The sequence below is a fragment of the Heptranchias perlo genome, chromosome 26 (assembly GCF_035084215.1).
Source record: "Heptranchias perlo isolate sHepPer1 chromosome 26, sHepPer1.hap1, whole genome shotgun sequence".
In the NCBI taxonomy this organism is placed as follows: Eukaryota; Metazoa; Chordata; class Chondrichthyes; order Hexanchiformes; family Hexanchidae; genus Heptranchias; species Heptranchias perlo.
The window spans coordinates 12,860,329-12,877,526 of NC_090350.1; the positions used below are offsets into that span (position 1 = coordinate 12,860,329).

The window sequence follows — 17,198 nt, forward strand, 5'->3', positions numbered from 1 at the left end:
AAGAAGGATTGAGCTCTATGGGTACAGTCACAAAACTTATTGTTTATGACTGTGGCATTCAGGGCTACCTTTCTCTAAACCACCTGATGGAACATCACCTCTACTTCAGCAGCCATCAAACAAGGGTGTTGGGCCACTTATATACTTGGCTCCAGGCTGCACATTGGGGTTGGTTTCCCTTCGAGTTTGCCTGTCACATCTTCGTGCCCTCTCCCTTCAGCCTCACCAAAGGCTGCCAATGGGCTGAGATGCCTTTTGAGCCTTTCCAAATACTGTAAGAATTTTTGATCTCCGACTTCCCCATTTCCCTTTAATTATCTGCATCCCTTTAATTTTTATCCAACCACAATTTTCCGCTCCGAGCACTAGTGTGATCCCATCAAATATCTGTACCTGGACCTGTGGCTAACTCTGCAAATAGTTGACCCAGAAAAATTGTGTGTTATTAGCACAATACTATTCTAGTGAGCTTTGCACCAGTTTTTAATCCCAGGTGCACCTCTGCATGAAAATCGGTATGTGATTTTGTAAGTACAGAAATCAAGTTACGACAATGATCAAAAGCAAAGACCACCTCATAATTCTATTATTGACTTCCACTCTGATGTCTTCCACCTCTCTGCTCGATCCCTAGGAACCTGAGCTGGAGCTGCCTGTCCATGTGCTTTGCTGCACTAGCACCATCGATGTGTTTCTGTGACAGCCTTAGCTTGAGCTGAAGCACTGCTCTCTACACACAGTGCTACATGACCAACATGGAATATTTACTTGCGTGCTTGATTCAAGGGTCCTCAATCACCCTGAAATACACCCGCTTTGCAATAAAAATCAAAACACATTATAAAACCTGTCTTTTCTTTCCCCTTCAAGAGTGCTCTTGTGAAAATAACTAGCGATGGCCTCTTTAAAACCCAAGGACTTCAACATTCCCCGCACCCCACTGTCAATATAAGTCCAAGCCCACCTCTCCTGATAATGAGTGCATTCCTCATCTTCTGTGCTAGTTACCTAATGAGGCTGTAGTGTATGAGTGAGTAGGCTGTGTGCAGGAATCGGGGACAGAGGGCTGACTGAAGAATATGGTACTGGGTAGATGTGTTATTCAGCTGGTTGCTAATGCAGATGCATGTGCAATATCAGTCAATGCTGCAAATTGTCCCCGAGTTTGAGTGGCTGTGTGTATATTACACGTTGTAAAGCTCAATGGGATTTGCTATTGAATCTTTTACGAAAATCAATTAACCTCGACAACATTGATGTAGAATTAGAATAGAATCATCGGAAGGTGACAGCACGGAAGGAGGCCATTCGGCCCATCGAGTCCGCGCCGGCTCTATGCAAGAGCCACCTGGCTACTTCCACTCCCCCACCATTTCCCCGTAGCCCTGCAAATTTTTTTTCCTTTCAAGTATTCATCCAGTTCCCTTTTGAAAGCCATGATTGAATCTGCCTCTACCACCCAACCTGGCAGTGCATTCCAGATCCGAACCACTCGCTGTGTTTAAAAAAAAGTTTTTCCTCATGTCACCTTTCGATCTTTCACCAATCACCTTAAATCTATGTCCTCTGGTCCTTGACCCTTCTGCCAATGGGAACAGTTTCTCTCTATCTACTCTGTCTAGACCCATCATGATTTTGAATACCTCTATCAAATCCCCTCGCAACCGTCTCTGTTCCAAGGGGAACAATCCCAGCTTCTCCAATCTATCCATGTGACTGAAGTCCCTCATCCCTGGAATCATTCTAGTAAATCTCTTTTACAACCTTTCTAAGACCTTCACATCTTTCCTGAAGTGTGGTGCCCAGAACTGGACACAATACTCCAGTTGTGGCCGAACCAGTGTTTTATAAAGGTTCATCATGACTTCCTTGCTTTTGTACTCTATGCCTCTGTTTATAAAGCCAAGGATCCCGTATGCTTTTTTAACCACTTTCTCAACTTACCCTGCCACCTTCAATGATTTGTGCACATACACCCCCAGATCTCTCTGTTCCTGTACCCCTTTTAGAGTTATGCCCTCTAGTTTATATTGCCTTTCCTTGTTCTTGCTATCAAAATGTATCACTTCGCATTTTTCTGCGTTAAATTTCATCTGCCACATGTCTGCCCATGCCACCAGCCTGTCTATATCCTCTTGAAGTCTATCACTATCCTCCTCATCGTTTACTACCCTTCCAAGTTTTGTGTCATCTGCAAATTTTGAAATTGTGCCCTGTACACCCAAGTCCAAGTCATTAATATATATCAAGAAAAGCAGTGGTCCCAGCACTGACCCCTGGGGAACACCACTGTACATCTCCCCCCAGTCCGAAAAATAACCGTTCATCACTACTCTCTGTTTCCTGTCATTTAGCCAATTCTATATCCATGTTGCTACTGCCCCCTTTATTCCACAGGCCGCAATCTTGATGATAAGCCTACCATGCGGCACTTTATCAAACGCCTTTTGAAAGTCCATATACACCACATCAACTGCGTTGCCCTCATCAACCCTCTCCGTTAGCTGATCAAAAAACTCAATCAGGTTAGTTAAACACGATTTGCCTTTAACGAATCCATGCTGACTTTCCCTAATCAATCAGCCCTCGTCCAAGTGACTGTTAATTCTGTCCCCGATTATCATTTCTAAAGGTTTCTCCATCATTGAGGTTAAACTGACTGGCCGCTAGTTGCTGGGTTTATCCTTACACCCTTTTTTGAACAAGGGTGTAACATTTGCAATTCTCCAGTCCTCTGGCATCACCCCCGTATCTACGGATGTTTGGAAGATTATGGCCAGCACCTCCGCAATTTCCACCCTTACTTCCCTCAACAACCTAGGATGCATCCCATCCGGACCAGATGACTTATCTATTTTAAGTACCGTTCGCCTTTCTAGTACCTCTTCTTTATCAATTTTTAGTCCATCCAGTATCTCAACTATATCTTCCTTTGGCTGAGACATCTTCTTCCTTGGTAAAGACAGATGCAAAGTACTCATTTAGTACCTCGGCCATCCCCTCTGCCTCCATGAGTAGATCTCCTTTATGGTCCCTAATCGGCCCCACCCCTACTCTTACTACCCATTTACTGTTTACATGCCTGTAGAAGACTTTTGGATTCCCTTTTATGTTGGCCACCAGTCTATTCTCATACTCTCTCTTTGGCCCTCTTATTTCCTTTATCACTTCCCCTCTGAACTTCCTATATTCTGCCTGGTTCTCACTTTGTGTTACCAACCTGACATCTGTCATACGCCCCTTTTTTCCGTTTCATCTTACTCATTGTCTTTTTTTGTCATCCAGAGAGCTCTGGCATTAGTTGCCCTACCTTTCTGCCTCGTGGGAATGTGCCTAGACTGTACCGAACCATCCCGTCTTTAAAGTCCACTGACTGTCATGTATGTTTGTGCCAATGGAGATACAAGACTGGAGGGCATGTACACTGAATGGGAGTGCGAGACTGGGGAGTGTGTACACTGAATGGAAGTGCGAGACTGGGGAGTGTGTACACTGAATGATGGTGAGGCTGGGGAGTGTGTATACTGATTGATGGTGTGTACATGGAATGATGATATGGGACTGGAGGATGTGTACACTGAATGATGATATGGGACTGGAGGGTGTGTACACTGAATGATGATGTGGGACTGGAGGGTGTGTACACTGAATGATGATGTGGGACTGGAGGGTGTGTGTATTGAATGGGGGTGTGAGACTGTAATTAATGTATGTTTAATGGAAATCTGAGGCTGAATGGCTTTTATGCCAATGCTGACGTGAGTGACCAGTTATTACCAGTTTAGTAGGTTGCATGTATTTTGACTAAGCCAGCATTTGTTATGAAGGAACAAAGTATTCTGTTATATGAATTTCATCAAATAAAAATGTTTTAAAAAAGGACTGTGGGGTCAGTAGAGGGCGCCTCATTTGCATGGTGCTGGTAGACACCTGCGCCATTATGGATGTACCTTTGGTTCCTCCTACCTCATGCCAGAATCTCCAGTGCCAGACCAGCCCCTGCGAGCCCAGCCCCCTCATCCCCAAGACCCCAAGCAGTCCACCCTGTTAATTGTAGCCATGTGATTTATATCAATTAGTGTTAATTGTATTCAGGTGGTGCGTATCAATTGGGAACTCTCTTGTATCCATTTATAGGAGAGCGTATCTAAGGGGTGGGGTGGTAATGTGGAGCTCTGTGAATAAAGGCTTGGAAGCAACTGAAGACCAGGCTCTAGTATTCTATCCTTCACCACCTGGCTATCCAGTTTTGACACATCCCTTATCCCTCTATGTAAGGAGGTCAATCATATTTTTTTTAAATGACTTGCTCTTTGGATCTGCTTTCCTGGCTTGGATCTCCTGATGGGGCTCAGTTCTACCCTTCTGATGGCCAGTTAGCCTCATCTCACTCAGATTATCGGCCTCCAGTCCTATGCTGGATCCCTTACTGATCAGTAAAGCAGGAACAAGCACCGTAGGGAGTCCTCACCCCCTGACATGGGGGTAAAGGTTGTAAGCTTACAAAGCCAAACAGAATTTCGCAATTAAGGACAAAATCTGCCTCCTGTTGATCCAACCTTTTTCCGATGAGAGACTTCAGTTACGTGGAGGAATGTTCTCCTTGGAACAGAGGAGGATAAGGGGAGATTTAATAGAGGTGTTCAATATTACGAGGGGTTTAGGGAGAAACTTTTTCCACTGGCAGGAGGATCGATAACCGGAGGACACAAATTTAAGATAATTGGCAAAAGAGCCAGAGGGGAGATGAGGAGAATTTTTTTTAATGCCGCTAGTTGTTACGATCTTAATGCACTACCTGATAGGGGGGTGGAAACAGACTCAGTAGTGACTTTCAAAAGGGAACTGGATAAATACTTGAAAAGGAAACATTTGCAGGGCTATGGGGAAAGAGCAAGGGGAGTGGGACTAATTGGATAGCTCTTTCAAAGAGCCAGCACAAGCACGATGGGCCGAATGGTCCCCTTCTATTCTATTCTGTGAATGGTTCCACTGGATTCCTACCCGAGCTACGGCATGAATTCAGTGGAACTGCTGAGGATATTCAGCCCTGTTGACTTTAATGGATCTGAATTAATTTAAATCTAATCCAGCTATTTTGAGAAATCAATTTTCGGTATTAAAATTGAAAAGCAGCAGCCATCTGTGTATTGAGTTATACAACTTATCAGTAATTTCCAGCCCATTAGAAACAGATTTGTACTCCACTGCCTGCTGTGTAGTGCCCATATACATTAAATTCCTGTGTCATGGCCAGTGCTTTAACCTAATTCATGCCACTTTTACTTTTACTGCCTAATTAATTAAAGCGAAGACAGCTTTGATCAAATACGAATGTTTTAATTTTCCTTCTCCTAGGTCTTCAGTATCTCTGTAACCCATTCCCCCTCTCACACATGCCCCTTCCAGAGGACGGGCAGGTGGATAGCCTACAAACAGGGCTCTGCCAGTATCATTGCTGACTTGGTTACTGTGAGGGTTGTGTGAGTAAGGTTGCCAACTCTGGTTTGACCCGTTCCTGGAGATTTCATCACATGACCTCCCGCCTCCAACTGCCCCGCCCCCACACTCTGCCATTGGTCGCCCGACATGTCCATCTTCACGGTGCACCGCCCTCCTACGCCAGTCGGAAAGTGAACAGACTCTTCATTATCCGATTGGATGATTCTTCTCTGTCAGTCAACAGCCTCTTTCCCCCATGTCCAATATCTTTTATAACTAACAAACGAAAGCGTTCAAAGAAATTTTTTTTTTTTTATTTCCCTGTGTCTCAGTGTCCTGGAGACTAGTCTTTAATTTCTGGATACTCCAGGTGCAATCCTGAAGAGTTGGCAACCCTATAGATGAGAGATATGAAGGATTGACTTGCCCTGTGGTTTAAAATTTCGAAAGCCTTGCCCCAGTCGGGCTCGTTTCCCTGATGGGCTATACAAGGCCTGTAAACTCAGTATAGGACATTTTTTTTCTTTTTCCTAATAATAGAATCATATAACAATGCAGCACAGAAGTAGGCCATTTGGCCCATCGTGCTTATGACGGCTCTTTGAAAGAGCTGTCCAATCAGCCCCCACTCCCCTGCTCTTTCCCCATAGCCTTGCAAATTGTTCCTCCTCAAGTATTTATTCAATTCCCTTTTGAAAGTTATTAGTGAATCTGCTTCCACCGCCCTTTCAGGCAGTGCATTCCAGTGTTGTCTCTGGTTCTTTTGCCAATTACCTTAAATCTGGTCACTGAATCTTCTGCCACTGGAAACAGTTTCTCCTTATTTACTCTTATCAAAATCCTTCATGATTTTGAACTCAAAAATTAATGACGGTGAAAATGTCAGTGTGAATAGAAAGTAGGACACCCGCTTACCTCAGGGAACCCCAATCTAAAATATACCTTTTCCCTAGCATTAGTGAAAGGCCATACCATAACACAAGGAACCACAAGCACAGTACAGCCCTATAGCACAGCGCCATTTACTGCAACTGAATTTCAGTGGAAACCTCCCATTTTCGTAACCAGATATCTTCATTTTGAAATCATGCATGGTTGTTCACTTCGATTGAGGTCTTTTAGGTTTTCTACTTTCCAAATGTACAAGCTGCTAAACAGTTACATTCGCAACTCCCTTTCTTTGTAAATAGTGACTATATTGGTTAAGAATCAGGATCGAAAGCAAATCTCACTGCATTGATTTTACTCCCTGCTCTTTAACCTGCAGTGGGTTAAACAGTAAATAAAAATAAAGTGAGCTGAGTATCAAAAGCATAGTTCGTGTCAACCGAACTCCAAGACGTGAAGTGCGATAGAAGTTTTCGTTGAATGGAGAAAGAACTGTTTTTGCGCTTCTGCACTTGACGCTGTTGCTCTGTTTCGTCCCCCCACAGGAACCCCTACTGCTCCGCAAACTCTCGTTTACAGCACCAGGCAGTCGGCGGTGCTCTTAGAGTGGAACCCCCCCGAGGACAGTGGGGGTCGGACAGATGTCACGTACAACGCTCTGTGCAGCAGGTGCGTCGTGGCGCTACAGACGTGCGGGCCGTGCGACAGCCGCGTTGGGTTTGTCCCTCAGCAGATGGGCTTGGTCGATACGGCCGTCACTGTGGTTAACCTGTTGCCGCACGTCAACTATACCTTCAGGGTGGAGGCCGTGAACGGCGTGTCGGAACTGAGTCGCTCTCCGCGGATGTACGTGGAGATCACGGTGATCATAAGCCAAGGAGGTAAGTGCGAGAGGTTTCTGATTATCAATTGATAAATGCTTCCTTAAAAAGTATAATTGGGATTCTTCAAACGGTTGTAAGCACTGAAACTTTAAATGATTTGATGTCAGTACTCTAACCAAACAATCATCACTTTACACTGATTATTTTAAAAGATTGGTGTTATCGTCGCCTAAGGTTGCTAGGGCAGCCATTTTAGAACCAGGATTCTGAGCAGCTAGACAATCCCACCATGCATCTGTTGTACCGCTCACAGTACTATAATTTATTGTGGTGGCTAAAGAAGAAAAACTTTCTTGCGGAAAGTACTACGGGTAAATATTCCAGTGATTTATTGAGTTTAAAGGTGTCTGCTCTCATTTATGACCAGTGGCAGTCTGTTAGTTTACTGTAAGGAATTACTCAGAAGTACTTTTAATGAGATGTGCTGTGACCCAAGCAAGAGGGGGAGTTTTATTGTGTAGAGTGAGCAGCCGCTTCTCTCGGTTGGGAATTCATGCTTTAGATAAGCTATATATGATCAGTATGCGCTTCAGCCTTTAATGACGTGGTCCCTCATTCTGCACCATGAGGCATTGCTGCAGTGATTCTTGGAAGCTTTGCACTGGATTTCTCTCTGTTATCCCACCCTGAATCAGGCTGGATAGTGGCAGAAATCCAATAGAAATCGGGGGGCGAGGTCTTCCACTGCGCCCCTGCCTCCACCGCTATATCAAGAGAAGGCCGCCAGTCTCCCCTTCCCTGCCCACTGCATGTAAATGACGATGGGGAGGTGGCATCTGGCGAGCTGCTCGATTTCACTGTGTTCCACCCACACCCCCGCCACGCCCAGGTATGACCAGGAGTCGCAATAGAGGGAACGGCAAGCCCGTACTTTGTTGGTCTGGGGGAGAGCGCCTAATAGTGCCCCCCCCCACCTCCTTCTCCCTCTTCCTCCCTCCATAATGACCCCAAAACCTCACCTGTTAGAGGCCCGTGTTCAATCCGAGGGCCATGTCTCCTGTTTCTCTCAATGCTGCAGCGAGTGTCCCGATGCAGCAGTGATGGGCTCCCTCTTGGTGATGGGGATCCCACCTTGTGTAAATAGTGAACCCTGACCCAGGAAAACGAGTCAGCATCACGATCAGAATGGCGGGCGGAATTCCTGCCCGACCCTCCTCCAGCGCAAAGCGGAAAATCGAGACCAGGGATCATTGTGGATTTGCATCTTAAGCTGGGAAAACATTGCTTGTTGTAACTGCACCAGTGTGTTTCTAGATTGCCTATTTATCCTCCAAATGTATTGCTTTTATTGTAAATGGTATTTGAGAAATGGTCTGCAGAAGGCTATACATATTCCAGTATTAGAATTAGTGACGACTCGGGAGGTTAGTAGTTTGGGCAGATAGATGTCAGATGAAATTTAATGCAGAGACACGTGAAATGGAAATCTTTAAAAGGAGTAGAAGAGCAGAGACACTTTGGGGTTTAGATATGCAATGCTGTAAGAATGAGAGGAATAGTTGATATTGCTGTTAAAAATAAAGCATGTGGGATCCTAAGTTTTATAAATAGGAGGTCAGAGCACAAAAGAAGTAATGCTGAACTAACACACAGTTCACAAGTTTGAATATTGTGTCTGGTGTCCAGGGTGGTCTACTTTAGGAGAGGGGTGTGGAGGCCACGGAGTGGGTACAGAAGTGATTTGTTAAGATGATATGAGGGATCCGGCAGTGTGGCTCTTCGAGGTGCACTGGTGGTTACCAGGCATCATCTTAATGAAATTGACAAGAATCCAGAAACATCGAGGCGGACGGACGAAGATTTATCACCAGCAACATATAAGCTTTAGTGGAGGATGGACTCCATTGGGAGCCATCCAACTCAGCACTTGGTTAATTGAATTGGGGAACGAGCTTGCAACTGGAAGAGCTTCATTCTGAGCTTCCCAAACAGTGTGGAGTTTCAATGGACCAAATAAACTTAAAAGAGGGGTGGAGGAGTTACAAGTAGGTTTCTGTCCTAAGCAGGATTACAAAGTGCAGCAGAGGTAGAAGCAAAGTTAAAGGAGAAATCAAGACCTCGGGGAATACTGGTCATAGTTGGATAAAATGAAGCAATTTGAAGAGATGGCGAAACTAGTTAGCAGTCAAAGGGGACAAAACGATTGAAATAAAGGGAGCACCTGCTAGAAGGTTAACTAAAAGGGGATAAATGGGAGAAACAAAGAAATAAGAGACCCCCCCGCCCCTCCCCCAGTGTGAATCAAAAGCAAAAAGGGGTGAATAAGAGAAGTAAGTTTTAAAGGGAGGTCATGAAGTGTGTTTGCTGCGGGATGTTTGTGAAGGAAAAAGCCAGGTTTGATCCATGGATTAAAAGATGGGAAAAATTATCTGTTGAATGACAAGTTAAACGAACCAGAAGTTGCAGCACTGCTGTGGAGACATTAATCATAGAATGATCAAGTTCAACGTGATCTGGGAGTCAGAGATACCTCTTTGTGACTGGGTTCAATGGCCTCCTTCTGTAACCCTAAAAGGATGTCTACAAACCCTTATCAACTCGAAGGAAAAATTCCGGAACCAAGCAACTTGTAATTATTATTCCTCCAATATCTAACTGCAGGCACCAATTCATTATCAATTCATCTGTCGAAAAAGAACTTAGGCCTGGAATTCTCGCCGTGGGTGCAACCCGGAAGTTAGACCCCAAGATGCACCCATTCCCGCGCCGATGTCAAGTTACGCTCAAATTTCCTGCGAATCTCATTAAAATATGCCCAAACGTAAAATGGGCGGAAATCAGCATAAGCAATCAGGACCCGAGGAAAGTGCCAAACTCACACCATATATTTCTCTTCTTTAAGTATAAAAAGTAAAGTTTCAACTCATTTAACCATCATTCATGAACATCAGACACAGCATACTTAAGAACCTGCAATCGGGGAAGCTTTGTAACATGACTTATATTTATGCCAAAAAATGCATTCAAACAAATAGAAAATACAGGGAGGATAAACAAAAAAAAAATGTTCAGAAAATTGCAGTAAAACACCAGAAAATGACTGCTTCCTACTGCCCCTGAAAATCTGGCTGTAACTTGAAGAGTGCCATTGCAGCAAGCTCGTGTACAAGGCTCTGTAATTTGGGGCGGGGTCAGTTTTATGGACAGAGATGCGTTTGGGCGGAGGGATTGATAGATGGCCACAAAAGATCTAGGAGATTTAGACACATTGTCCGTAACTCACTTGAGCCCAAAATTAAGCGATCTTTTAGGCCACATAATTGATTTGCGCCCCAGTTATGCGTGCCTCTGGGCGCAAATACGGAGGACAGAGTTTCAATGTGCAGCTTTCTACTGCCTGACAGTGACATTGGTAATTGGAAGGGGTGAATCAAGTTACTAACCTATTTAAATAGATACAGCAATGTTTATTTTTTAAGAGCTGATGCACAGAGATTCATTGCCTTCTTCATGGTTGACACTCTGGCAGGTCTACAGCCCATAACTGCTTTAGAGAGATCATTAGCAGCATTTTGTCACCAGATAATGGTCTGACATCTTAAGCATGCTTCAAACCTCTCCATAGGGACTAGGTTCAATTCTTTGTCCAGAGACATGAGCACATAATCTAAGCTGGCACTTCAGTGCAGTATTGAAGGAGTGCTGCACTGTTGGGGGTGCTGTCTTTTAGATGTTAAACTGCCCTCTCGGGTGGATGTAAAAGATCCCATGGCAATAGTGGAAGAAGAGCAGGGGAGTTCTCCCCGGTGTCCTGGCCAATATTTGTCCCTCAACCAACATACTTAAAACAGATTATCCAGTCATTTATTTCATTGCTGTTTGTGGGAGCTTGCTGTCGCATTTTCCTTCATTACAACAGTGACTACACTTCAAAAGTACTTCATCGGTTGCGAAGCGCTTTGGGTCATCTTGATGTCATGAAAGGCGCTATATAAATGCAGGTTCTGCCTTCTTTCTTTTCAGTTCTTTGCTTTGCAAGCTGCTCTGGGGCTGAAATTCAAGTGGAGAGAATGGACAGTTCCCTTCCCCAGCCAATCCTCATCACATACACAAAATAAAACAGAAGTTGACTGTGGCATTTTATACCTATGACTCCAGTTTTTATCTGGTTTTTCGCCTCTCACTGTAGATCACATGTCTTTCGGGTAGGGTGGGGAGTGTATATATTGTGATGCACAAGGCATTGCAGTTGTGTGAGACAGGCTGGAGTGACCAGAGGGTCTTTTCCTGTCCGTCATTGTTCGTACGACAAAAAGGACTTTGGAACCGTAGGAACTTTTTCAAAATTGAGCTTTTGGATTTAAATGATTGAAAATATTTGATCCTAGCTTTTTGTTAAATAAGTTCAGATCATGAAGGTTTTAATAGCAGGGTGAGAAGTGACCAGAGGGCCTCTGTGAATTATTCAAGACTTCCATGTATCTTGTTGTGATACAAAGTTATTGACTGAGTTAGAGTGATTACATAAAACGCTGCTGAAAATAATTAAAGAAAAGGTTTTGTGCTGCTGGCTGGTTAAGGATTCTGTTATACATTACAGTGTCCTTGCTATGAATGGACTGATTTTTATCCTGCAAGCAGTTTATTCAGAGGGCCGACTGGACTTGACATGTATTGCTGTGGAAACAAAATGCTTTCTGATAAACCAGAAGCAGGCATTACTGGTTTTATGCAATCTCTCTTTTTTTCAATAGCTGCTTTTGTTGTACTTCAGACTAAAAAGGCCTTTGGTCTAATCCCAGGAGCTAGCATCTATCTGAATTGGGCTATAATCAAAGCTGTGACCATTTAAGCTGCAGAAACAACTGCACGGAGCACCTTTTCCCAAGCCTTTGTTTCCTCAATCTCTTGAAATAAGTATTATCCTTATCAGACGTATGGGTGCTGTGTTGCTCACAAAAGCTGAAACAGCAACCTGTCAACGGTGAAAAGCTTAAACTATTCATCTATCGCTGCCAATAAACACTGGTTGGATTGAGCAAGAAACCATTTTTTTCACTTACAGACTGCAATCATTGCAAACGAATTCTGAAACAACATAGGCTATAAACCCTCTTCTGTTTGCTTATATTGTTAAAAATAATTACTACTATCTGTATCCAGATTTCCTACCACAAGTCCTTGCAGTTAGATAATCCCACTATGCCCGTCCACGCATGCAAGAGACAAATATTGGCAGTTCCTTGGGATGGATCTTAGCAGGAAGACCAGACAGAGTTGTGTGCTTGGAGATTAAAAATACCTCCACCCAAAAAAAATATTCATGTCTGTTGAAACAGTGAAAGTTTAATTAGGCATGTGCAGTGCTCTCTGCTGACCCTGAGAGTGAGTTTCACAGCTAGGCAGTATAAAAAGCTAGATAAGTACACGAGGGAAAAAGGAATAGAAGGATATGTGGATAGGGTGAGATGAAGTAGGCTGGCAGCATAGACCTGTTGTGCCAAATGGCCTGTTTCTGTGCTGTAAATTCGATGTAATTTTGCTTTTAATTCAATCACACGCGGCCTTGTGTGGTCCCAGGTTAGAGACTGTAACCATGGTGATGTTGACTTACATCTTGGACGCATCAGACATTGATTTTAGGTGCTTTTACCCTGTATATTAGTGCAGCCAATGAGGAGAAATCCCTTCTCCCTCCTGCCTCTGTACACCATAGTGTGAAGAAACCAGGCTTTCTGTCTCCCCCCACCACCACCCCAAATGAAAATGTTGGCTGGGATTTTCTTGCTCTTTCTGCCTGATTTTTGGATGGTGGGCTATGATGGGTGTCCATTTCACGAGTTCCCCCACCATGTTTGAGGCCGTTATTTCAGAAACTTTTAAATGAGGTAGAAATGATGTGGGCTGTATTATTTGTTCTCAGGACATTGACAAAGCTACATGTATTACCCATCTTCAGTTGCCCTGAGATCATTGGGTCAACGTGGACTGGAGTAATGTGCAGGCCCGACTAGGTTGAAGTGGCAGATTCCCTTCCCTGAAGGACATTAGTGAACCAGTTGGTTTTTTTTTGCCAATCCAGCAGATTTCATGGTTTTGAATTCACTTTCACAACTTCAGTCGCTCAGCAGGTTGCCTGAGGGGAACGTCTTTATGGACTTGTTCTAGGAATGACATTGAAATCTTAAACCTCAATAAGTGTTTAGACAGCCAGGCATGTTCTGATTTTCCCCCGACTGATATTTTCATATTAATATTCATTGAGCTTGCGTGCTAAGCATGGATTGCAAATGGTCATGAAATATGGCTCGGGTCCACATGCAGTTTGGGAGACAGTCCTATATGAACGGGTCCCTACGAAACGCCGATTTATACATTTATACTGTTTCGGTACAAACTCATCAATCAAATTAAACCTCACCTGGACATTCTGCCCGTACATGCTGCGACCCACTCCATGTTATCAGATTGGAGTGGGGAGTGGCAAGCTGCCTCTGGAGACGTGACAGGCCTCAGCTGCTTGCAACGATGATTAGACTGAGGCCCGAGGACCAATTTCCGGAAATCCTCGGGCCAGCCTCTTTGGGTGAGGCGTCTAATTTGCGCCCAATTTCTACCCCACAGTTCATTAAGACAGCAGGCAGTTATAAGAGTCTAAATTGGGGTAGAGGAGCAAAGAGATCCAGGGGTACAGATTCACAAATCATTAAACGTAGCAACGCAGGTTGACAAGGCCATAAAAATGCAATCAAAGCACTGGGGTTCATTTCCAGAGGAATTGAATTGGAAAGTAGAGAAGTTATATTCAACTTGTATTAGATCATTTAGAGTACTGTGTACAGTTCCGATCTCCATATTACAAAAAGGACATAGAGGCACTGGAGAAGGTGCAAAAAAGATGTACAGGATGATGCCAGATCTGAGTGGTTTTAACTACCAGGAAAGACAGAACAGGTTGGGGCTCTTTTCTGTATAGGAAGAGAAGGCTGAGGGGTGGCCTAATAGAGGTCTTTAAAATTATGAAGGGTTTTGACAGGGTTGACATAGAGAAGATGTTTCTGCTTGTGTGGAGTTCAAAATGAGGGGACATAAATATAATATAGTCACTAATAAATCCGAAAAAGAATTCAGGAGAAACTTCTTTACCCTGCTGCTTCATCAATGACCTTCCCTCCATCATAAGGTCAGAAATGGGGATGTTCATTGATGATTGCACAGTGTCCAGTTCCATTCGCAACCCCTCAGATAATGAAGCAGTCCGTGCCCACATGCAGCAAAACCTGGACAATATCCAGGCTTGGGCTGATAAGTGGCAAGTAACATTCATGCCAGACAAGTACCAGGCAATGACCATCTCCAACAAGAGAGAGTCTAACCACCTTCCCATGACGTTCAACGGCATTACCATTGCCAAATCCCCCACAATCAACATCCTGGGGTCACCACTGACCAGAAACTTAACTGGACCAGCCACATAAATACTGTGGCTACGAGAGCAGGTCAGAGGCTGGGTATTCTGCGGCGAGTGACTCACCTCCTGACTCCCCAAAGCCTTTCCACCATCTACAAGGCACAAGTCAGGAGTGTGATGGAATACTCTCCACTTGCCTGGATGAGTGCAGCTCCAACAGCACTCAAGAAGCTCGACACCATCCAGCACAAAGCAGCCCGCTTGATTGGCACCCCATCCACCTCCCTAAACATTCACTCCCTTCATCACCGGTAGGATGTACTGCAGCAACTCACCAAGGCTTCTTCGACAGCACCTCCCAAACCTGCAACTTCTACCACCTAGAAGGACAAGAGCAGCAGGCACATGGGAACAACACCACCTGCACGTTCCCCTCCAAGTAACACACTATCCCGACTTGGAAATATGTCGCTGTTCCTTCATCGTCGCTGGGTCAAAATCCTGGAACTCCATACCTAACAGCACTGTGGGAGAACCTTCACCACACGGACTGCAGTGGTTCAAGAAGGCGGCTCACCACCACCTTCTCAAGGCAATTAGGGATGGGCAATAAATGCTGGCCTCGCCAGCGACGCCCACATCCCATGAACAAATTTAAAAAAAACCCAGAGAGTGGTTAGAATGTGGAACTTACTACCACAGGAGTAGTTGAAGCGAATACCATAGATGCATTTAAGGGGAAGCCAGATAAGTAGATGAGGGAGAAAGGAATAGAAGGATATGCTGATCGGGTTAGATGAAGTAAGGTGGGAGGAGGCTCATGTGAAGCATAAATGCCGGCACAGACCAGCTGGGCCGAATGGCCTGTTTCTGTGCTGTTAATTCTATGTAAATCACATTTGTTTTTACATGCTGAACAAATACTAGGTAAAAAGAAACCTGTAATAATTGCAGAATTTAATTTCATTGCTGCAATCATTTGAAGCGGATCAGATCAAATTAAATACTCAGGCATGTGTGTGCATATATCTATTGAATAAACTTTGAGTAAACAGCAGAAGGAGATGTTAAGCGTGTTTGTGTGTGCATAAAAGATCTCACTGCCCAATTATCTCTCTCTTGTTCCAATGAGAAGGCAATTATTGTGGTATGCACAGCTGTCATTTGCTGTGTGATGATGTCATTGCACAGTAATAACGGACTATTCAGAAAGAAACTGGACCGACTAGAACTGTATTGGTGTCAGCCATGGATCAATGGTAGCACTCTCACCTCTGAGTCAGAAGGTTGTGGGTTCGTTTCCCAATTCAGAGACTTGAGCTCATAATCTGGACTGACATTCCAATGAAGCACCGAGGGAGTGCTGCGCTATCGGAGGTGCTATCTTTCGGATGAGACGTTAAACCAAGACCCCTGTCTGCCCTCTCAGGTGGACATATGAGATCCCATAGGCACTATTCGAAGAAGAGCAGGAGAGTTCTCCCCAGTATCCTCGCCAATATTTATCCCTCAACCAACACCACTAAAATCGATTATCCAGTCATTAACACATTGCTGTGGGATCTTGCTGTGCACAAATTGGCTGCCTTGTTTCCTACATTACAACAGTGACTACACTTCAAAAGTACTTCTTTGGCTGTAAAACGCTTTGGGACCTCCTGAGATGGTGAAAAGCGCTATATAAATGCAAGTCTTTTTCTTCCTTGTTAGTGTCTCATACTGATTGAATTTTTGATAATTCACAGTGCGAGTCTACATTGCAGGGAAAACAGAAGCTGATATCCGGGTACGGTTAGTAGTGGTTATGTTGCTGGACTAGTAATTCGGACGCCTGGACTAGCAACCTGGAGAACACGAGTTCAGATCCCACTATTGCAGTTTGAGAATTTCAATTCAGCTGTAAAACAAAATAATCTGGAAATAAAAAGCTGATATCAATAAAAGTGATCCTGCAGCAGTCTGGGCGTTTTGTTGTAAAAACCCAACTGGTTCACAAATGCCATTTAGAGAAGGAAACCTGCCATCTTTAATAACAAAATACCGGCCTTGGCCGTGCGCCCACGTTCTGAAAATCAATAGGAAAATCCCAATAGTAAAACAAGGTGTATAATGGAGAGAAGGAGGAAACCGGTTATAAGAGTAATGATCACACAAGGCAAGATAGCTCATCTGACCACCCTTCACAAAGCTGGTGATAAGATCATGCTGGAAGGCACAGCAGTTACAAGGTGGTCTCTAACTGAAACCCCGAATCCTCCTCCATCCTAGGAACCAATGAGTGGTGTGAGAGGATTAAGGGACCCTTTACCCAGGCGCACCTTTGTCTGTTTATCACTTTGTTGTGTCGGGTGAGAAATCCTGAAGTTAGAAAGAAAGGAGCAATTCCTTTAGCGGTTTTTATCCCTTTCTGGTGGAGACCTTGTTCAGATTTTATATATGTGTGCTCACCTTTGAGGCGGGGGAATTACTGTTTGTTCTCAGAGCTTCCTCCTTGAGTGATGCAGTGAAACTTGTTTTGTCCAGGGTTTAGAGGGTGAGAACATTACGAAAATCTGCTTCAATTTTCCTGACACCTGCACACTGTTCGCACTCGGTTTGTTAGTCTTTTTGTTGCCTCATTGTGGATTTTCTGG

At 44.2% G+C, this 17,198-nt stretch overlaps 1 protein-coding gene across 2 annotated transcripts in view; it reads left to right on the top strand.

The window, feature by feature from the left end:
• Positions 1 to 17,198, top strand: part of LOC137342512 (ephrin type-A receptor 7-like) — a 362,022-nt gene that overhangs the window by 141,068 nt on the left and 203,756 nt on the right. For both annotated transcript variants that reach the window (XM_068006436.1, XM_068006435.1), the window contains exon 3: positions 6,876 to 7,211. In XM_068006436.1, the coding sequence (XP_067862537.1) occupies positions 6,876 to 7,211 (336 nt within the window). The remainder of the gene's footprint in view (positions 1 to 6,875; positions 7,212 to 17,198) is intronic.